The sequence below is a fragment of the Astatotilapia calliptera genome, chromosome 19 (assembly GCF_900246225.1).
Source record: "Astatotilapia calliptera chromosome 19, fAstCal1.2, whole genome shotgun sequence".
NCBI classification, from domain to species: Eukaryota; Metazoa; Chordata; class Actinopteri; order Cichliformes; family Cichlidae; genus Astatotilapia; species Astatotilapia calliptera.
Genome location: NC_039320.1, coordinates 6896709 through 6920583, shown reverse-complemented (window position 1 = coordinate 6920583; position 23875 = coordinate 6896709). Strand labels below are relative to the sequence as shown.

Below are 23875 nucleotides of genomic sequence, written 5' to 3'. Positions count from 1 at the left end.
GCACAATGGCTGAATTAAAAGGCTTGTTAGCAGGATGTGACATGATTAACTGCCAATATCTAGACAACAGACATGACCAACTTCCTCGTTTCACTGTCACATGATCAGTAGTTACAGGCCAGGTGTGGCACTCTCTGGAATGGTTCCAACATGGAGAGCAGCACACCTGGAGGGCAAGGTGGAGCAGATTAGGTTCCAGATTAGAGCTCAACAGGTATGACATCTGACCTTGGCCAGTTGATGAGCCGTTTTGGTGACAGCTTATCCTGATAGTCGATGTTGAGTGAATCCAGATTATTTAAAGAGATCCTGGCTTTATTGAACTCGCTCACAGAGCAGGTTTGCATTAAATATCATGTTTTCAGTTTGGTCTGAGATTGTTGGACACAAGGAGTCCTGAAGGGTGCGACTAAGAAGTTCAACACAGCCACACGTCCTTTGTGTTAGCTGGCTCCCAACCAGGTATGTAACATTATTACTATGGTGATTTAGCCAGATGCAAAGAGAGACACTTTGGTGACACAGTGTCAGGTCTGCAGCTTGAAATTATTAGGGAAAAATGTTAAATGGATGAAAAATATAAAAGATTGTGCTGCTGATTTTTGATGTGATGTAAACCAAATATTTGAGAAAGAATAACACATGAAAATGATCCTTCCTGTCTTCATCACAGCTGATGTGGCTGGCCTCAAAGAAATCAAAACAGATCGGATGGCTCCGGTTTGTACATCCTGATGGCCCCACCCCTCCCTGAGCCTGGTTCTGCTGGAGGTTTCTTCCTGTTAAAAGGGAGTTTTTCCTTCCCACTGTCGCCAAAGTGCTTGCTCATAGGGGGTCATATGATTGTTGGGTTTTTCTCTGTATGTTGTGATTTGGCGCTGTATAAATAAATTTGGATTGAATTGAATTGAATGTGCTGCGACCGGTTGATGAGGGAAAGAAGAGGGGATAAAAGACATGCTGTGGATGAGAGCCAGAGATTTATAACAAATATTTAGTTCAGAGAGGTCTATGACACATAGTGACTGAGGAAGAAACACTCAATGTGCAGATGAACAGCATCTGCTTTCTGCCAATTGCTAAGCATTAAGATTGAGCATGCGTCAACACGTCTCCGAACTCTACTGGTCCATTTGAAATCGAAACAATAATCAGCTATGTGACTGTCAACCTAAGGCTACCCAGGCACACAAATACCCACAACTCTTTTCATATTTCCCAGTTAAAATCTGTCCATTCCAGTCCTCTGACCATGCAGGTCTGAATCTGAACCCAGACAGATAGAAAACCAAACCCAGCTAAACAAACAGCCTCAGAGATGTGGAACCAGTTTTTTCTCACTCATCTTATTTGCGTGTTGTGTTTCCTGGTCTTTGGTCTCTGTGTTGTGTGGGAGAGCACACAGTTCCTACATTGTTTGCAAAGAAGATGTACTGAAGCACAGGTGTTTTCATAGAACAGTGGGCGTTGCTGCCTGAAAAAGCAGAACAGATCATGTTGCATGAACTAACATCCTCTTTAAAATATCAGTTGTCAACCGATGGCTTGTTAAACACAAAAGAACAAGTACTTACAGTATAGTATTAAAGTACATCTCACAGAATGACTGGAACAGTTTTCAGTACTCACAGTGAAGAAAGGTGATTAAAAGTATTTGTGTCTGACCTTTATTCCTTTACTCCTTTCCTGATCTTTGAGTTTTCTGGGTTTGAGTTAGGATGACAAAGGGAACTCCTGCCATCTTTGACATTGTTCCTTATTTAAAGCCATGTTGATGCCTCCTGTTAACTCTCAAGGAGTGTAGAACTTAGTGTTGAGTTTCAGTCAGTCTTTTTTCAATGATCTAAGCGCCCAAACGACTGTTATGGAAATTTTAACAACAACCTGCAAAAGCCTCGATGAGCATGATTTGAAGTGAGTGTAATAACATATTGCAATATGGAGAGACTGGTCAAACACCCAAGCAGTCTCTGACCATGTCTTCACATCTTATATACAGGCACAGACACTCTCAAGCAAAGAACATTCCACACATTTTAGCTCTGGGGGGGGGGAAAAAAAACAACCTCATTCTCTAGGTACTTCCAGCACAATTGTGGCCTAGCAAAATCAATGAAATGTGATGAACCAAAAATCCTATTCAGGGTTTCAAACAAGGTTTCAGAGTCCAGTACACATGTCAAAGGAACTCACAGCTGTTGTTACTATGTTTACTCAGACAATGAGGATCTAATGCACTTACATCAGGAACTGAGATGCTAGAAAAGCAGTCTAGCTACCTACAAAATGTATACAAGTAACTGTAGTTGTAAACCTTGCATACTATAATTACTACAGTCACTTTTAATCAGGCCCAGGACTCTAAAAAGAGTTTGTGATGTTTGGAGAGTCTTGCGCGTGTATCATTTGTAAAATGATTAGAAACGTCACACCAACGACCACCTTAACTTAAAACAGTGAACATTTTCAGGAAAACCTGCCTGACTTTAATCAGGTGTTATCTGTATTCCCTCACTGATCCCTCTTTTTGACACATGGTCTCTTCCTTGCATCAACTCACCAAAACTAGGAGAATAAAAAAATGACAAGGTTAGCGACATTGTCTCCCAGATAACTGAGTTCTCCTCTGTAGTAGCTTCGCTCCAGGTCTGTAAACCTGTGTGGAAATGAAATCAGTATGGTTTTCATGTTGAATCTGTTTAACTCCAGCCTCCACTTGGAGCCTGCATCCACACCACAGCTGCATGGAAACAAAATCTGAGTTAATATAAACTTCACATTTGAAAACAACTGAAGGTCACAAGATTAATAAGGCATCCAGCACTAAAGACACAAGTGTGCGATGTGCAGTTTATTTCCCCAGATCATTAGAACTCTACAGTTGCCATAATTTCCCAAATCATAGATCATCCCATGTGTTTTTTCACAACTACTGTAAACGGTGATTGTTCTTTAAGTAAGTCACTCACTTGTTTTCACTCTGAGCTCAACACTAAGGTTTCCTGCGATCACTGCACATCCTACTTTATTTTCACTCATGTCTGTATGGAGGCCTGCTTAAAAGAGAGCTAATTATTAAATCATCAACACAGAAAATACCATCACCGGAGGGATGACCCCTGACAGCTTTTCTCTAAGTGCACTGTTACAAAAATATTAGGCCCAGTTCCAGACATGTCCCAAGTATGAAAAACACTGTCCCTCTCTCAGAAGGAGAAAACAATCCAAACCTAACTGGCAGAATCAACCTAATTGTCGAGTCACAAATTTTAGAGACCAAGCACCGCTCAGGTTAGAAGGAGTTGATTTCTGTGTCCACATTCCAATTAAAAATCAAAAACAAAATGATCACAGCGAAGAGCAGAGTTCTGTGTTTATTGAAAGATCAAATTCAGCAAAAGATCAGAAGAAGCAAAAAGCTCCCCCGGGGTGTTCGCCGTAAGAACATTTAGATCAAAAACAAACAGACGAACAGCAACCAAAAAGCTACCCAGGGCGCATCTGACCCATCTTTTTATCGGGTCAGTGACCCCTCCTCCTCCTCCTCCTCCTCCTGCTTGATAGTTTTCCATTCCCTGTCCGTCTTAAATTCAAACTTTCAAGTTTTCCCTTAACTTTACAAATCTCAATATCACTCCCTTTATCAATGTAAAACGTTTGTCAGTACTTTGTCCTAATCAGTTATCCTACTTGCACTTTGTACCAGAGGTGGGACCAAGTCATTGTTTTGCAAGTCTCAAGTAAGTCTCAAGTCTTTATCCTCAAGTCTCAAGTCAAGTCTCAAGTAATGTCAGGCAAGTCAGAGTCGAGTCTCAAGTCACTGGTGTAAAAGTCCGAGTCAAGTCACAAGTCTGAAACTTTGAATTTCAAGTCCTTTCGAGTCTTTAAAAAAAAAAAAAACGAAAAAATAATGTTGCAGTTATGCTAAATGTAAATATTAGACCATGTAATTTTAAAATCTGTGTTTTTCTCAACACATGACAAAATAGTGAACTTAGAAAATATACACAAATTGTGAAATTGCACCTCTTTAAAATGCAGCTCAATTAAACCTAGCTCCAAGAATAATTTTCACCGACAGTTCTGAGATAAGCTGCATGTTATTCTTGGATGCGGTTGTAGGACCAGCTTTAAAATCGCATGACAAAAATATCATACACATTAAAAAAAACGGCATCACCAACGTAGCCTGGACAACATTTGCTAGTTAGATGAAGTCAGCTATCTCATCTTAGCATATTTATATGCATATTTATAATCATATGGTTCTTGGAGTGAGTGCATACACTCATGAAGTTTAGTAACTTCCGGTCACTGCAACAAGCCCAGGTACAGTTTACCGACGGATGGGTGCAGGACCTTGAAATGCACCGTGTAGAACGAAAGACCATCGTACGTATCATAAGTTTACCAGTCTCACAAATTGTCGTCATAAATACACATTCGTTAACCGTTTATTAATATAACCTTTGAGCTCAACGGTAATTAATTAGTAGTGGAAATAATTTCTGGTACCCATCACAGAAATGTAGCAGTGACAATAATACTGTATGCTGTAATCGTACTGGGCAATTAGTGATACAAAAAACCTGTTTTATCCTGTGAATAAAAGTATATGTTTTTGTCAATGTACCATAATAACAGAAGCGAAACACAATATTGTGTCAGGACAATTCACTATTTATGCACAATAAACAAAGGAGCATAGCGCGACAATTTCTGTTCAGCGCCAGACTTGCTTGTAACCTATATCACCAATTATGTTATGAAAATGACGCATTAACTACAACAGCAGACTGACCTTCGTGTAAATGCTTGGAGCAGACTAACCTGTGAGCTGGAGGGTTCTGGGACGTTATATTTGATCTTTGAATGGCTGCAATCCAGGCCATCCGTCGCGTCTTTGTTACTTCAGAAACATGGCTTGAACAATTTCTCTTCAATGAAGTAATCCGATAACAACCGATCTCTTTACCCGTCGGCTTCCCGTGGCTGTCATGCGACCGGCTATTGCAGTTAATAATACAACAGCTTCTTGACATTTTTGTGTTTCTTTTTATCGCTGTATAACTGATTTTAATTGAAAGCCTGCGTGCGCTAGTACCGCTTGCCATGAGTTCCCAGAATCCTTTGCGGTTCTACCCGTGAATGACGTCACATTTTCAATCTCTATATAATATGCATGTTAAATTTTATATTTGGGGTAAAATATCAAGTCTTTTCAAGTAAACCGGTTCAAGTCCAATTCAAGTCCCAAGTCATTGGTGTAAAAGTCCAAGTCAAGTCACAAGTCTTAGAACATTTTTTCAAGTCAAGTCTAAAGTCATAAAATTAATGACTCGAGTCTGACTCGAGTCCAAGTCATGTGACTCGAGTCCACACCTCTGCTTTGTACCTTTTTTAATCTCCGTCGCTCAGGTTACATAACATTCTGGCACTACTCCAGGACTTTCTGGGCGCTGTTCTCACACGCTGTCGTCCATCATTTTTAATGGACTCCCTTTGACAGTTTTTGGCCAAAGTGAGTCCAAAAGCCCGCAAAATCGCAGATATCAAGCCAACTGCAGGGTAATAACAATCAATCCTCCTGACAACTTTCCCGGCTTTGGAGCCAGGAGTACTATATCCACTAAGGAAGGGTTTTCCCTGCCTTTGGGCAATTAAGGTAGCCCAGGAGCGTCCTCAGGTGTGCCCAGTCCGCCTGCTATATAGGCCAGTGCACTACGTTTGGCAGTGTAGGCTGGCAGCAATGTTCCCTCTAATGTTTCATGTGTCTGAGCGAACACACAAACTCCCTGAGCGTCCCTTGGACCACTGTGAGCAACAGCAGACGTGTGCACTGTGGTCACGCCAGCATCCAATCCATCCAACTTACATGGTTCATAAAAATAATCAAACTACAGCATTTATGTTAGACTACTTTTAATTAACTGCTTTAGCCCACTTACAATGAAAATTTAAAAAAAATCTTGTTCATGACCTGCAGTATGTTACCACTATTGGAAGGAAAAATAACTTGAACTCCAATTTTGAAAACACAACTTTCTTGTTTTTAAAAATAAAGCTCTGACTTGTATTATGAGTATGAGTCTCTGGTCTGGGAGAGAGTCTGTAGCTCTGCAAAACAGAATTGTTAAGGTATTTATTTTAATTTCAATTCAAGTTAGATTTTTTTTTTTGTGCACAACACACATTTACTGTGTGCAGAGACCGTGCCAGCAGTGCGTAATTGCGCACGCGCGCAGCTTAGAGGCAACATTGGCTGTCAGAGAGGCTCCCAGGTGGAGCTTGAGCCAGGTTGAATTCATGTTCTCTCAAAATGTAAAAGAACCCACCCACCACTTTAATCACACTCTAGATCTTGTTTTAACATATGGCATAGAAACTGAACATTTAACAGTGTTTCCTGAAAACCCTCTCCTGTCTGATCATTTCCTGATAACATTTACATTAGGGCAGGGATAGCTCAGTAGGTAGAGTGGTGGCCCCATGATCGGAAGGTCGGGGGTTCGACTCCACTGAAGAGCTACGCTGAGGTACCCCTGAGGAAGGTACCGTCCCTACACACTGCTCCCCGGGCGCTGCATTGGTGGCTGCCCACTGCTTCACTGGGTGAATGGGTTAAATGCAGAGGAACTATTTCCCTATGGGGATTAACACATACACATTACATTTACAATAATTGATTACACAGTGGTGGAGAGTAGACTATCACAGTAGATGTCTTTCTGAAAGCGCTGTAACTAAGTTTAAGAATATAATCCACCCACTGTTATCATCTTCAATGCCCTGTACCAACATAGAGCAGAGCAGCTATCTGAACGCTGCTCCAACAGAGGTCGATTATCTTGTTAATAATTTTACCTCCTCACTACGTACGACTCTGGATACTGTAGCTCCAGTGAAAACTAAGGTCTCTAATCAGAAGTACCTGACTCCGTGGTATAATTCTCAAACACGTAGCCTAAAGCAGACGACTCGTAAGCTGGAGAGGAAATGACGTGTCACAAATTTAGAGGATCATCATTTAGCCTGGAGAAATAGTTTGTTGCTTTATAAGAAAGCCCTCCGCAAAGCCAGAACATCTTACTATTCATCACTGATTGAAGAAAACAAGAACAACCCCAGGTTTCTCTTCAGCACTGTAGCCAGGCTGACAAACAGTCAGACAACCGTCCCTTTAACACAGAGGTGGGGGAACTCCAGGCCTCAGGTCCCGAAGGTTTTAGATCCAACACAGCTGATTTAAATGGATAATATTACCTCCTCAACATGTCTTAAAGTTCTCCAGAGGCCTGCTAATGAACTCATCATTTGATTCAGGTGTGTTGACCCAGGGTGAGATCTAAAACCTGCAGCACGTCGGGCCTTGGTACCTGGTACCTGGAGTTCCCCACCCCTGCTTTGACTAGTAATGATTTCATGAACTTCTTTACAAATAAAATGTAACCATTACTGAAAAAAAATCCCAAATTTGATAACTGCTGATATTTTAGACTCTTTTTCTCTAATTGATCTTTCTGAGTTAACTTCAATAATTACTTCCTCCAAACCATCAACGTGTCTTTTAGACCCCATTCCTACAAAACTGCTCAAAGAAGTCCTGCCATTAATTAATTCTTCGATCTTAAATATGATCAACCTCTCTAATAATCAGCTATGTACCACAGGCCTTCAAGCTGGCTGTAGTGAAACCTTTACTCAAAAAGCCATCTCTAGACCCAGCAGTCTTAGCTAATTATAGGCCAATCTCCAACCTTCCTTTCATATCAAAAATCCTTGAAAGAGTAGTTGTCAAACAGCTAACAGATCATCTGCAGAGGAATGGTTTATTTGAAGAGTTTCAGTCAGGTTTCAGAGCTCATCACAGCACAGAAACAGCTTTAGTGAAGGTTACAAATGATCTTCTTATGGCCTCTGACAGTGGACTCATCTCTGTGCTTGTCCTGCTAGACCTCAGTGCAGCGTTCGATACTGTCGACCATAATATCCTATTAGAGCGATTAGAACATGCTGTAGGTATTACAGGTACTGCACTGCAGTGGTTTGTATCATATCTATCTAATAGACTCCAGTTTGTGCATGTAAATGGAGAGTCCTCTTCACACACTGAGGTTAATTATGGAGTTCCACAGGGTTCAGTGCTAGGACCAATTCTGTTTACATTATACAAGGTTCAAGGTTCAAGGTTCTTTATTTGTCACATGCATAGTTATACAAGTATAACACACAGTGAAATGTGGCCTGACGCGCTCCTCGACATGTGCAAAAATTTGGGGGGGTGTAGAGGAAGAACATTATAAATATATATATATATAGTATATACACTGGGTGAATGTGCAGTAGTAGCAGCAAGCAGGTGAATTCTGTACATTAATATGAATAGACATCTGACTATTTTACAGGATAGACAATATAAACATATTTAAAATTAAAGGAATTTGGAATGTACATTGTGCCTTGGTTTAGTGTCTGGAAGAGAGTCCTGTCTCAGTCAATTATAGATGATGTGAGAGGGCGGGTGTGTGTGTTTAGGGCACGGATGGCTTGGGGATAGAAGCTCCTCTTGAGTCTCTCTGTCCTTGCCCGGAAGATGCGGAACCTTCTACCAGATTGCAGAAGTTGGAACAGTTTGTTGCCAGGATGGGACGGGTCCTTCAGTATCTGCGCTGCTCTAGTCCGGCATCTCCTGGTGTAGGTGTCCTGAAGCGGGGGGAGAGCAATCCTGCAGCAGCGTTCTGCTGTACGGATCACTCTCTGGAGAGCTTTTTGGTCCTTCACACAGCTGTTCCCAAACCACAATGTCATGTTCTGTGTGAGGATGCTCTCCACAGCGCCTGTATAGAAAATCCTGAGGATCTTTGGAGAGACCCTGAACTTCCTCAGTTGTCGAAGGTGATACAGGCGCTGCCTAGCCTTTTTGGTCTGGACCTGAATGTGGGCAGCCCATGTCAGGTCTGAGGAGATGTGGACACCAAGATACTTGAAGGACTGCACCCTCTCCACTGGAGCTCCATTGATGATAATGGGCTTGTAGTCTCTGTGCTGACCCCTTCTGAAGTCCACCACCAGCTCCTTGGTCTTGCTGACGTTCAGCTGGAGGTGGTTGTCCTGGCACCACGATGCCAGATTCTTCACTTCATCCATGTAGGCCGCCTCATCGTTGTTGGAGATGGCACCCAACACCACTGTGTCGTCAGCAAACTTCAAGTGTAGATGCTTATACATGCTTCCCTTAGGCAGCATCATTAGAAGACATAGCATACGTTTTCACTGCTATGCAGATGACACCCAGCTCTATCTGTCCATGAAGCCAGATAACACACACCAATTAGTTAAACTGCAGGAATGTCTTAAAGACATAAAGACCTGGATGGCCGCTAACTTTCTGCTTCTTAATTCAGATAAAACTGAGGTTATTGTACTCGGCCCTGAAAAGCCTAGAAATATGGTATCTAACCAGATTCTTACCCTGGATGGCATTACCTTGGCCTCCAGTAACGCTGTGAGGAACCTTGGAGTCATTTTTGACCAGGACATGTCCTTCAATGCACATATTAAACAAATATGTAAGACTGCGTTCTTCCATTTGCGCAACATCTCTAAAATTAGAATTATCCTGTCTCAGAGTGACGCTGAAAAACTAGTTCATGCATTTATTACTTCCAGGCTGGACTACTGTAATTCATTATTATCAGGATGTCCAAAAAACTCACTGAAAAGCCTTCAGCTAATCCAAAATGCTGCAGCAAGAGTGCTGACAGGGACTAGAAAGAGAGAGCATATTTCTCCTGTTTTGGCTTCCCTTCATTGGCTTCCTGTTAAATCCAGAATTGAATTCAAGATCCTGCTCCTCACATACAAGGTCTTAAATAATCAGGCCCCATCTTATCTTAATGACCTTGTAGTACCATATCACCCTATTAGAGCACTTCGCTCTCGCTCTGCAGGCCTACTTGTTGTTCCTAGAGTATTTAAAAGTAGAATGGGAGGGAGAGCCTTCAGTTTTCAGGCCCCTCTTCTGTGGAACCAGCTTCCAGTTTGGATTCGGGAGACAGACACTATCTCTACTTTTAAGATTAGGCTTAAAACTTTCCTTTTTGCTAAAGCATATAGTTAGGGCTGGACCAGGTGACCCTGAATCCTCCCTTAGTTATGCTGCAATAGACATAGGCTGCCGGGGGATTCCCATGATGCATCGAGTTTTTCCTTTCCAGTCACCTTTCTCACTCACTATGTATTAACAGACCTCTCTGCATTGAATCATATCTGTTATTAACCTCTGTCTCTCTTCCACAGCATGTCTTTATCCTGTCTTCCTTCTCTCACCCCAACCGGTCGCAGCAGATGGCCCCGCCCCTCCCTGAGCCTGGTTCTGCCGGAGGTTTCTTCCTGTTAAAAGGGAGTTTTTCCTTCCCACTGTTGCCAAAGTGCTTGCTCATAGGGGGTCATATGATTGTTGGGTTTTTCTCTGTATCTATGAAGCGCCTTGAGGCGACTTATGTTGTGATTTGGCGCTATATAAATAAAATTGAATTGAATTGAATTGAATTTCATGTTGTCAATGAAAACGTTTATTTCTATTTCTTAATTTTAACACTAACGTTTAATTTAACGTTAGCTAACTACAGTAATATTCTTTTTAGACTCATGGTAATGGCCGTATTTAACCAAAGAGAGGTGCAGCCTGCACTGATGAGATGTTGAGGTACCATTGACATCAGTTAGTTAGTCCTGCTGCACACTGAGATGTGCACACAACCCTGTCTCCAGAACTGTAAAGACAAGGACACAGCAAACATGCGGTCACATTGTCTGCTAAACCTAGCCTAGCTAAATAGATTTTAAGCAATATTTAGTGTGGACAGGCTAACTCAATGTAAGAAAGTGTTCATTGACTAAGTTATACACAGTTTACATGAAATTACCATAAACAACCTCTTCTTCTTGAGTTGTGTTTCATAGTAGTAAAGGTATTTTTTTCCATAGGTGGCCAAGATGTTGATAAAAGTAAAACACAGAGAGACAAAGAAATATGCAAAATTGGAAGAAGTCAGCTTCACAGATTTTGTGAGAGCAGATAAGTTATGGTTTGTACTAAGTCATTAAAGAGGAAATGATAATGTTGTTAGTAACTGAGTGATGATTTTACTTCAGTGCAGCAGAAGTTTCTCATACCAGAAAATGGAGCACTGAAAGTCACAGATGAGCAGGGTACAGAGGTGGATGAGGATGTCTTTCCTGAACTTGCAGCAGTCAAAGAGGTGTGTTCTGTCATCTATACAGCTGAAGGTAAGTAAATATATGCTCTGATAGATTTTGAAGGATTTGATTTGTACAGTTACTCTTAAATAAACATTTTTAATTTGTCTAATATCCTGTGGTAACAATCACAAAATGCTGCTTTCATGGCTCAACAGTAAGTTGGATTTATCACATGCATTTCAGACATCCTGGAAACACAATCATCCAAGAAGCTGCGTGACTGCTCAGACCTAACACACTATGTGACACTCACACCTTGTGGTATGTAAATTGTATATTACCATAATAAAATACAAAATAACCATCTGTTCTCCTGGGAGAAAGTATAATTTAATCAAAGTGTGCAATTTACTGGCCCTGTGTGCATAAATGGTATCTTTGTTGTGTTGTGTTTTTGATTGTAGATACCTTATATTCTAATATTTTTATTTGTCACCCTCAGATTTGACTGTCCTGAAGCAACATGTGGAAGAGCCCTCCTCTCCAAGTCTAACAGATACATTGTCTGTCTCAACCACCAGCAGTCAGAGCAGTGACACAAGTGATGCCGGACTTCAAATGGTTCAGCCTCTATTGGACAGCATACATGAAAGAAATGTAGATACAGTACTTAATTGACTTATACTTGACTCTTTAGTTGCCATTACTTGAAAAAGCTTAAACACGAAGATAAAACAGATTAGAGAAAAATAATTTAATATAGTATTTCATGTAGTTTGCTCTGCAACTGTAGTGTGTAATAAGACTTGCTCTCTCTCTCTCTCTCTCTACAAATATATAGCTGTTTTTGTTATGTATGTTAACCATGAAATGTGTTTCCATGATCAGTGTCCTGCTTTTCAGGTAAATGAAACCATTTCTAAGAAGATACTGGTCCTAGAAAGGGAGAAAGTAAGACATTTCAAATGTTTTGATGCCCAAATGTCATATGGGTGTGATTCACAATTTTATGTTCTGTGAGAGAGTTGCATTACTTAATTTGTTGGCTTGATGGAGACTTTACAGAGTCTTCCTCACGTTAACACTGCATTACAAGAAGTGCTTATTCTGTAGTCATTTTTTCCCTTTAATTCTGTTTTTTTTTCTTTTCGCCCAATGTTAGGCCTATCTGACCTCAACTCTTTAGCTGCCAATAATGGTGGATGTTATGCTATTACAGTACTGTTACACAGAATGCATGTTAATCCATGCAGCATTCATATTTGAATATGTTATTTTTGATAAATAAAATTCATACATTCATAATAATCAGTATTTTGTTTTTGTAGTAATTTGCACCTAAAACCTAAAACTTTTTTCATTTGATGAGTAACACTATAAAAGAGTTAATATCAAACTTTACTCTAGTTATGAGTTAAATTTTACTCTATATGGTAGTAGAAATTTTACTCAATGAGAGTTTAGTTTTAACTCCTATAAAGAGTTGAAAAATCAACTCCCAGAAAAGAGTTACTCTAACTCTGCACTAGAGTTCATTTGATGGTCACGCATGTACACTCAAATGTAATTAATCTGAACTCCCAGAGAGTTTATTCCAAAGACCAGAATTTACTGTGTGGTTTACATCAGGATCTTATTATTAGTCCTTCTTGAAATCTTAATGACTTTATATCTTAATGGTTCCCTTATCATCAGTAAGCAGGTCTAATGTAGCTCTAAATGTACAGCTGAAGAACTCTGTTCATTTAGGCAAACAAAGCAAAACCAAATTTTATGATTATGGCCTTGATTAGATATATGACAGTTTCCCTGGACTCAGCCTTTTCTTTATCAACATGTCAATAAAGATAACTTTTATAATGACTGACTCCTTTCCATTGATATCATATTTTAATTCCTTTGACATTTCTGAGCCACAAAAACTGCTCTGTGATTCATTCCGGGACAACATGTGCCCACACTAATTGGAGTTACGCATGAGTGTTCTCATCAGGTTCTCAACAGGCACAGGGACTGGTTCCTGTGCCTGTTCGGCTGACTACAAGTGTTTTTATTTATTTTGTCCCTTCTTGCTCCCTGTGCTCTACCAGGGTGGAGTTCATTGTGACTCCCGCCCCTGCAAACAATCATCTGATCAACACTCTCACAGGCTCATTACTTAAGGCAGCTGCTGGGAATGCCTCGTTTCTGGATTATTGTGTAACCCTCGTCAGTGTTTTCTGTAGTCATCAGCTTTCTTCAAGTTTCTCTTTGAAGCGCTATTCTAATACCAATCTCCTCTTTTCATGCCAGACTCTGCATGCCCCGCCCGAGGACCTGCTGCTGATCTGTTGTGAGTGTGGTGTGTTGGTGCAGTGTGAGCACGAAGAGGAATCCCCGGGAGGAGGAGTCCTGTGTGTGAATCACCTGCATGTGTTTTCCCCTCACTGCCCTCGTGACCCCTGGAGGCCCCAAATCCCCTTCCTTCACCTGTACATAGTGGCACTCGGTGTGAAGAAAATAAACTGATTTCTGTGATTCTAATCTGCGTCTGAGTCCCTCCTGTGCCCGTGACACATACCGACAATTTGTCATGGCCCGATGTATGTCATAGTAATACGAAAGGTAGCCTTGCACGTCCTGATGAGACGCTCCGGATTCTTAATTGAAGCTTTCTATGTGCTTCACGTTTTATTCGCTTCGTGGCTTTCTATTGCAGCCCTAACCTTAACTATGCTGAACCTTAACCACAACCTGAACCCTATGTTATGGTCCAGTTAAGGTAAGTGTTCGGCATTAGGGTTAGGTAAGGGGCTGAAATGTTCTTAGGGTGGCATGGAAATCATGTGGGGTGGCAAAATCAAACAGCTGACACACATGAACCTAACCACATCACAGGGGAAACATAAAACTAAACACAATGAACCGCGACCTCTTTCAAAATAAAACAGGAAACATAATGAGACACAGATGACAACATGAACTTGACAACATAAGACACACAGACATGAAACACATGAAGGGCAAGGGAGACTTAGCAGGGGTTTAAAACACAAGTGGAATAAAATAAACAAATGAACTCATAACTTAATGAGCTTAAACATACACTATAAACATCAAAATAAACTAAAACTCAAAACGGTGGGTCATAAGACCCAAGATCGTGACAGGTTTAGCTACAAGCAAAGTCTAACTTAAGTTTGACACTTTTTTGTTAGAAAAAAATCTAATTGTTGCTTAAATTTACACTAAATGCCAGAAATCTAAGCTGTCATGAACAAAAACAGTATGCAATATATTCAGTTTTAGAATTTATATTCAGTGTTAACTGTAGCTGCACTCAAAGTGTAAATGCTACCTTATTTTAATAAACAACACAGTTATATGCCAAACTAGGGTGGAACTAAAGGAGGCAAGAGATCATTTTAGGGAGTAACATGCCACCCTTCTACATCTGCCCCTGACCTTACATTTATAGATTCATTCCAACCTGCTCTCATGCCTCTGGACGTGTAACATACCAACGATTTTTCACATAGTGTCGGTTTGTTAAGTGTTGTGATGAGAACGTGTTGGGTGAAAGTATGAGTGCATTTATTGATGACCCTATGGACAAATTCTTCTGCAATTTAATGAGAGAAAACCAGAGATTCTTCCACTGCTTCTTAATTTGTCTATAGACCAAATATCTAAAAACCAATTAGCTTTGAAAGAAAATAATTAATTGCAGCAGCAGACTTTCAAACATGTTTTATTTAGCTACATTAGGACAGAAAAAGCTCAAGTCTTTTGTAGGTAAGAACGGTCAGTGTCAAACCAGTGTTTCTAATATTCTGTCCACCCAAGATAAGAACTCATTACAATGTATTGTGTGGTGCAGTGGAATCTATTGTTTCATCAAAATCAAATACTACTACTTCTAATAACAATTAATGTTAATATCTTTATCAATAACATTTTATTATAAGCAAGCAGGAATAACGTTGATGAACATGCTGTATTATTTTTCCGCTGTAGTTCCTCACTGTGACCGCTGGAGGGCAGTAGAAACTCAACACTCAACACTCAAACACAAACACCACAGAGCAGTTTCTGTTTGAGAGATTATTATATTATCTTATGCCACGTTATACCCCTAATTAAAGATGGTGAAAGTATTATGTAGTTTTAGTTTGCATTATTCTCCTGTACTTAGAAGAAGGTGATAACTATTACATTTATTAGACTGCTGATTTATTGTGAATGAATGATATTGTTTTATGATACATGAGACTGCTGTGTTATAAGAAATATTGTTTTCAGAGAATCGTGGCCTTATTTGTCTGATTAGAAAAGAACAGAACATACTGCACAGGAAGCCAAGGTCATAACTTAGGCTCACTGAGAAAGAAAGAATGTGGATGTTTAGCTGTGACCCTCTTCATGCACATCTCCCCATCCCGATGTACTGTGCAAAAGTGTGTGTATGGAATAATGAGAACTGTATGGAATAAGATGTCTGTGAAGGTTCTCAGTCATCCAGGTCATCGTAGTCAAAGGAGCTCATAAAGAAAAGCGTCTGGACTTAAATTTCTTGAAGACGTTTCACCTCTCATCCGAGAAGCTCTATACACAATTCATATCTGAATAATAAGATCACATTAGTTCCTGTGCTGATGTGATGGAAAGTTTGAGTGTGAGAAGCTGGGAGAAGTTAGTCTGTTGTTTCTGCTCTGATCAGAGGAACTACTCTATACTACAAGCCTCTGTTATAATTTAAGCAATTGATTTCAGGAGAATTTAATTCAGTCTACTTTGAAAAAGATCAAAACCTCTTTTTTTTTTTTTGCTTTTCCTAGAATCATTACAGAAGTTGCCATTTATAATATCACACTGAGGTGTTCAGACCCAGAGCCTTTTTAAACACCCTCTGAGCATCATCAGCGAGCTCAGTGAGGAAATAATTCAGAGCTCTGTAGGTTGTGGTGAAGGAGAGGCTCATAGCCAGAGGGATTCCTATTAATGGAATCCACCTGGATCCTTCCTCTAGTGCCATGAGTGCACCTGTGCTGGTCAGTTGGGACAACACCTTCAGGAGGAGATCTTTGGTTATTTTTACTGCAGCCAGTGGTGACTTGAGGACATTAAGCAGCTCAGTGTAGGGCACACCCGAGCTGGCAGAGAATCTCTGCAGTGATGGCTTATCAAGCCCAAATCCAGCTACATAATCTATGACTAAATCAACCATCATGGTTAAGTCCATACAGCCGCAGACAGACCAGCCCAGTATTTTATTTTAGACTGAAAAGCTTCTTTCTTCTTGTTGATGATCTCCAGGTTGATGTTGGGCATGGCAAACAGCAGAGCATCTCTCTTGTGTGCAGGAAGGTCTCTCTCTAAGGTCTCATGTAAGAGAGAGAAATCGTACAGGTGGAGCTCGAAGCTGGACACCAGGAAGACCTGTGGAGACTTGATGCCTTGTCTCTGAAGACCTGAGTTATTAAAGAGATACAACAAGATTCAGAGTTTATGATTGAGTATCAGTAAGATCAGTAAAATGGTATTTACATAAACCATGTGGAGGGAAAAAAAAGAGCAAGAACATGTACAATGTAATTTTAATATTCAGTTTGCAAAATTAAACATTAAACAAATGATCCTGCACACCTCACTGTGGCTTCAGTGAAACAAGAACCCAATTACAAAGTTCAGAATTTAGAAAGGCTGCAAACAAGACTGAATTCAGTTGGTTAATTTGATTTTTAGTTTAATATTGTAATCTGTTGGGTGTTGTTCAGTGTTAATACTGAAAACAAACTTTAAAAAGAGCTTTTGCTTGTGAGAAATAGCTACACTTTCTTTTTTTACCACAGAAATGATTAACAAGGGAAACTCACATGATTGTTACCTGAGTTGGATGATGGACAAACAAATTCCTCTCACTTAGTGATAAAGGATTTTATAGGACACTAAGCTCCAATACAGTCTTGTCTGATTTTTTCAAGAGTCTTTTCTTCACTGCAGTCTTTCTTTCTTTTCTCTGCATTTTTATCGTTGTCAATCCTTGCGCGTGTCAGATGGAAAATTTGGGGTACCAACTCCAGGGAGATCCCAGAATCTAACATTGGGATAGTTTGGATGGGAGTATTCTTTAACCTCCACGGTGATTTCTGTAACACCAGTAGGAGCAGCTCTCTCATCGTCATCGGACAGCCCTCTGAGGGCATTAATAAAGGTGGATTTACCAGCTCCAGACGCCCCTGTGATGGCGATATTTAGTGGAACATTATTTTGCTTGTCTAAATATTCTTGAATCTTTGCAGCTGCTGCAGCAGTGTCGTTGGTCTTCAGGTCATCTTTAACTGCAGCAACTTCCTCTGGAAATGAATCATTTCGATCCTCCATGCTCATCTTTAAATACAAAAAGAAAGAGTATAAAAATCACTGCATTCTCTGCAACTACAGTGTGTATATGATCCTTGAGTGTGTGTGTATATATACACATATATACACACACACACACACACACACACACACACACACACACGTTTCTTCATTAGTTTCTTCATTAGTGATCGTTTTCTTGCGTCCACATTTTGGAAAAATATATATATAATTAAATGAATCAAATTGAATTGGAGGAAATGTAATTTTTGCACAGAGACAGAAACTGAAAAGACTCACCAAATGATGGAGTTTATCTGCGTGCTGTGATGGAGTGATGACAGGTTGGAGGTTGGTCCGCACACAGTAGAGTCTTGTAGCTTCTGCTGCTGTTTCCGACTCTGTGACCCAACTAATATTTGTCCTTTAGTCCCATCCCCTCAAAGAATTAAAAGTGAAACTGCAAAACGCTGAGTGTGTGAGTGAGATCAGGGCTGATTAGGGGCAATAAAAACAATTCAGTCATGCTGTTATGTTTGAATTACTTTAATGTTGAAAAAGAAAAACATGTTGCTTGTTAACAGAATATGAAAGATACATTTTATGGACCATGGCAATATCCGTAAAACTGCTGATTTACAAGAAATCACGTGCTCATAAGTGATTTCTTCCACGGGAAGGAGATAAAATGGTAAATGGCCTGCATTTGTATAACGCTTTACTCAGTCCCCAAGGACCCCAAAGTGCTTTACACTACATTCAGTCATCCACCCATTCACACACTGGCAATGGCAAGCTACATTGTAGCCACAGCTGCCCTGGGGCGCACTGACAGGAGAGGGACACCACACTCGATTGTCGATCCACACACAACGATCAGCTTGAACCGTACACACGCTCCGCTCTCGCCACACAATGCGCACGCACGCACAGGGGCCCAGGGAACGTTAGTCATACAACGAGCCAGCAACAAGAAGCTCTGAGCCACTGTCTTAAATAGTGGCCATGAGAAGCAGGATAACGAGCCACAAGTGAGTGATTGCTTGCAGGTGTGTGGGGCAAAGGCTGGAGGCCGCAGTAAGCTCCACAAACCAGAAGGGAGTGCAGATCTAAATGTCAGGTAGCATATTCAGAGCTTTTAAATGAAGAAATAGATCTTTTTAAAAAAAAAAAAGATCAAAAGTTCAGATAGGTGGGGGTAGAGGTGTAGACTGCCCAGTAAATCAGCAGCCTCATTTTTACAGTAAGGGGAATAAATGTTGCAGTTCAACATATTAAAACTAATCATATAGGTAACTGATGATGAACCAAAATCTTTGAGAAATAATTTTTTGATAATAATTTGGTTACATTAATTTTGTGTAGAACATTTAAAAGTTCCACATTGTAATGGCGGTCTGGCAAGGAAAGAGTAGTAGGTCCAGAGGGGCACGTGGTGTGAAGGTTAGCTAGACACAATGGAAACATTGTTTGTGCCTTAACGTTAAATAAAAGAAAGAAACAGTGTATATCTATCCATCCAATCACAGGAGAGAGTTCATCCTCCCTGCTTCTAGTTCTGCTGGAGGTCTCTTCCTGTTAAAAGGGAGTTCTTCCTCCCCATTGTACCAAAGTGCTCCTCATCATCAGATTGTTGAGGTGTTCTCTGTAGCATTGTAGAGTCCTTTACCTTTTAATATAAATCTCACTGAGCTTTTCGTGAGTTGGTGCTGTATAAATAAAATTGGAGTATATGTAAATGTCATTATGTCACAGAGTGCAGTGAGTCTGGGTTCATCTGCTGTACATGGTGCAGTTTGTCAGTGAAGATATCACTGTAACCCAGACTGAATGGTTACCGCCCTGTCATCGAAACTATGATAAGACTCTACATTGTACTCATGCAGCTAGCTGTAAAACCAGAAATTACATAACTGATGTCAGTGGGTTCAAGGGCATTATGCACAAACACAGAGGAGTATTTCCCAGCCTGGCAGTTCACAGACTCCAGGACCCTACAAAATTCAAACCTCACAAGTCACTTTGAGTTTCAAGTCTCTGCAGAATCCTGCTCGTAGTGCCCTGTGCACTCGTCTTTGGAGCAGTGACCATTTCTTAACCACTCACAGCTACAGGACACGTACAGGTATGTGTCCCTGCTCTTGATTGGTTTAGAGGGTCGTTCTTGTGTTTATGTGTCATTAATGCCGCAGATTTCAGTCTGCTGTCAGAGAGAAAGCACGTACACACCGCTTTCATGACATCTGTGGGTTTGTGGTTGTAATTAAGCTACGAATACTGAAATTAATGTCTGCCCACCTTTGGACACTTTATGGTTATTCGCTGGATGAAAACTGCAATAATAAACAGACATGAGAAACCTGTTGCTTATCGTGTGGTAGTGCTAAAGTAGTGCTTTCAGTGACAGCCAGAGCATTACAGATTGAGCCTTGAGCTCTGGTCGCATTATAAACAGGCGGCACGGAGCTGCAGATGGCAGTCTCTTCCATTCATCACTCATGGTCTGGATCCACTGTCATGTTTACTTCACCTACGTATGAAAACACACCCCTCTGCATGTGTTCACCGTTACCCAACGCTAGTTCTGGCATTGGCTAGTTCAGCAGTGATGTGACTGAGGGTCCACAGCCGGGTCTCGGCAGATGTCTTTGGTTTCGTCTGCTCTGGTGAGCTTACAGTCTTGATTAGACTGGAAAGAGTGCAGTGGTAGTGTCCAGCGTCTCGCTTCCCTTTCTGGCATCGCTCAGATCCTGCATAGTTAGATAGTAATCGCTCTTGAGCTGATGAGGGAACTCAACAATAGGCTCTTGCATGAAGGTAGTTCCAGGCTGATCGCGGGGATTCCTCTAAGGTAACGGGCCTCCCATATACTTTTACAAGAAAAACTCTGTTCACAGCGCCAAGCTTGTGATTTCATTTTCCTGTCAATTAAAAAGTTGTCACGACAAACCGTTCTTACTTTCCCACAGCACCGTAGTTTCTGTCCTAGAAACATGCCGCAAATGCTGAAGAGTGATTGAATGTGTTTTTTCCTGCTTCATAGACAATCCTTCGGCTGCTCGTTTAAATAACTCCGGACTTAACAGATCATCCACAGCATCTGCTCAGAATCTGTCTTCATAAACAACGATGTGACAAACAGGTCAAAAGCATTTCATAACTGTGTGCGCACAGCAGTGGCGATCTGCTGAAGTGCACGTCTACTCAAATTGAAACTAAAGCCTTCCAGTCCCAGTAGGAGTACTAGCGACTTTTCCAGGTTTTAGCCTAATTATTCTATAACCATGAACGTCTTCTTCCATATGGCTTCTGTCCATTGATTCTTTAATTCTTCTCACAGATTTATTACTTTTATCAGCTGGATTTGAAATGATCGTAGTCATTAGATGATATGAAAAATGAAATGATTCGACTGAAACAGCAGTTAAATAACCTTTAACATTAGAGTTCTAAGTCTGGGTGTTGAGAGAGCTTCAGGCTCACATTTCCATGGCTTATCTCACTGATATAATGAATGAATATGTGAGTGTTTGCTGCAGGCACATCTTCTCAGACACTATATTACAGTATTATTGGACACTAACAGATACCCAAAGAAAACACAATTAGAAAATCTGTTTCAGCAGGTGAAAATAATTACAGCATCCTCATTTTAAGGACTTTGCAGGCCTCTACAGTTCTGTTTGTATTTACTATTAGGATATAATGAGTTTCAGCCTTTTTGAGCTTCATCCCTGCTTTGATTTCCCTGCTTGTGTTTCTAGGACTCACAGCCACTGCCGTTTGTTAGCATTTGCCTTTTGTCTGGTTGGTTCTGCAGCACCTGCTTGTCTGTATGGAACTAGAAGCCCTAGAGGTGCTCAGCCCTGTTGTCCTCATCCATCTTTGTTGAGTCTCCCATCAGGACTTGGGTGCTTCCAGTCCATATGTGACACAGATGTTCTTCTACACTATCCCAGCCACTTGGTGGTGCCTTTCAGTGTATGCTGTCCTAGCTTGCATTTTACATCCTGTTTATTTGTCCTGGATAGTCTCCATGGCACCTTTGCATCTTTGGTCCTGGTGCCTTGGTAGACTCCTGCCTCTGTGGATCAGAAAATCTGTGCTGTCTTTTTACTTGACGTTAGCCACTTCTTCTATTTTCCATCCATTTTGGAGCCTGGTCTTCCATGATAGTTCCTCCTGCAGTTCCTTATCACCATCTGTCTGCAGTGGACTGAGGCATTTTAGGAGCAGTAGATCTAAGTTAAGGTTAATGAGGGAGTCAGTTAATTAGGTTAACTCATAAAATTTTAAAATTTTATGAGTTAAAAAGGGGGAGCTGTTAAAGAATAAATATATATTCTTAGTGCTTATTTTCTGATTATATTGTTTTATGTACTTTAATAATAAAGGCCTGTATAAAGAAAGGCCAGCTTTGACTCATAAACCAAGTGCTCAGCCAGACTAATATACAGGAAGTGCAGAGCTGCAGAGGCAATATATTAAGAACAGGAAACCAGACAGAAAAAGCAGAACTACGACACACACACACACACACACACACACACACACACCAAGTCAGGTCAGGAGGAGTTGTGTAAAGGACCAAAATAACACCTATATGATACACATTTTGGCTTCTAATGCTAGAGATCTACAACTGGCATTTGAGCTGTGCAGGGGTCTCTCTCTTCCGGAAGATGATAGAATAAAAAGAAATATAAATGTTTTAACACACTATGAGTCGGTTTTCTCTGTTCTATCATGGGGACAAAAGAATCGGGGTTAATATTTGGTGTTTCCGCCCGGTTCTTCGTGTGACAGAAAGAACAAATGTGGCCGAAGGTTGGATCTGATATGAGGCGAACAGAAGACCGGTCTAAAGAGATTTAAAGGTAGGCACAAACCTGTTCAAAAAGCAAATTTGTGCAGATTGGCTGAATTTTAAATTATCTGTTTGCTGAGTGGATGATCTTAACTATCAAATTGGATTAAGATTAAGGAACTGACCTCACAGCCTATTGTTCCTTCAGTGGGCTGGTTTCAGTCATTATGCAAATGTACTGTTTATAAGATTGAAACCTGCAGTCAGCTGAGACTGAAGACGTCACCTGGATGATGATGAAACGTTTCTCCCACAAAACGCTACGTCCAGAATCAACTTTTGGAGATAAGTGCTGTCGAGGAGGGAAATTATTTTACTGCTATTGTTAAATAATTGTCATTGCATTAATAATATAATCTGCAGCATGGATATTGCATTCCAAGGTTTAAACAGTGTCTCTTTCAGAAAGACTGAGTTGCAGGCTGACAGGAAGTTGTATGCAGAAAGAAGCAGGAAGTTATTTTGAGCCGCAGGCTAAGACGAGGCTTTAACAATGTAACAGATAGCTTTAAGAAGGCCTTAAGCAGCTATGACTATTTTATACACAATGCATATCTGTGCTTATTAAAGAGTTGGAGCTCGGTCAATTAATTGGGGGTCGGAAGCTTTGTTCGGCGCGATGTTCGGACAATCTATTGTGCAAGTGACTTGGAGCCATAGAAGGAATTGCAATACATGCTTACAAAACACTTATATATCAGATCATTTTATATTAAGGTTTTAGTAGAGGTTCTTGGTTAAAACATTTATTTAGTAGAAGACATACACATAGTCTCAGTGAGCTTCTGGTCTGGTAAAAGGTCAGAAGTGCAACAGGTGAATTGAGAAAGAGCATTTGAGGACGAGACACAGACAGTAGGTGAAGAGGTGACACAAAGAGCATGTGAGGTCAACACATACACACACACACACACGTTAAATTAGATTTATTTAGAGGAGAGGTTAGTTATGTTTGGCTGTAACTGCAAAAGTGTCTCGGTAAAAGAGGAACCGTTTCTTGTTGTCTCGACAAGAAAGAGGAACAATTCATTTTAAGATAAGAACGGAAAGTACCAAGCCATGAAAATAGAAGATGATTTTCTGGGTGAAAAGTCACGATGATGTAGATCTGATCTATGTATAAAATGTCCCGGTGACGCATGAAGGGGCGTCAGTAAATAAACCCTGATGCTATAAAATATCTGTTCATGCTTTGATTAAGTTGAAGACTACTGGCTGTCTGCGTACAGAGTGTCTTCCCACGCGTGTATTCATTAAAATCATCGTTTGACTTCACCCGGCCGGATCGGTGTGGTTATTCTTCGATCACCTCTTGTACCCTTCCTCAATAATGAATCTTAACAGTGCTTAAAGTTTTAAAAACATGTTGCATGTTATCTTGTCCCTGTCACGGTCTGTGGGGCAGACCGAGTGGAGGTGGACGCAGGAGCAGACAGAGGCGAGGAGACGGAACTTGAGTCG

General features: G+C 40.6%; 1 protein-coding gene and 1 pseudogene across 1 annotated transcript; one reads left to right on the top strand and one right to left on the bottom strand.

Moving 5' to 3' along the window:
* The first annotated feature begins 150 nt into the window (after positions 1–150).
* LOC113012659 (uncharacterized) lies at positions 151–13728 on the top strand. The gene is made up of 6 exons (XM_026152959.1): positions 151–178; positions 11158–11292; positions 11449–11526; positions 11708–11862; positions 12109–12156; positions 13498–13728. Exons 1-6 carry the CDS (start codon positions 151–153, stop codon positions 13711–13713), a joined length of 660 nt encoding a protein of 219 aa, XP_026008744.1. The 3' UTR covers positions 13714–13728.
* Positions 13729–16051: 2323 nt separating this feature from the next.
* On the bottom strand, positions 16052–17571 carry LOC113012636 (interferon-inducible GTPase 5-like; annotated as a pseudogene).
* Positions 17572–23875: the final 6304 nt, after the last annotated feature.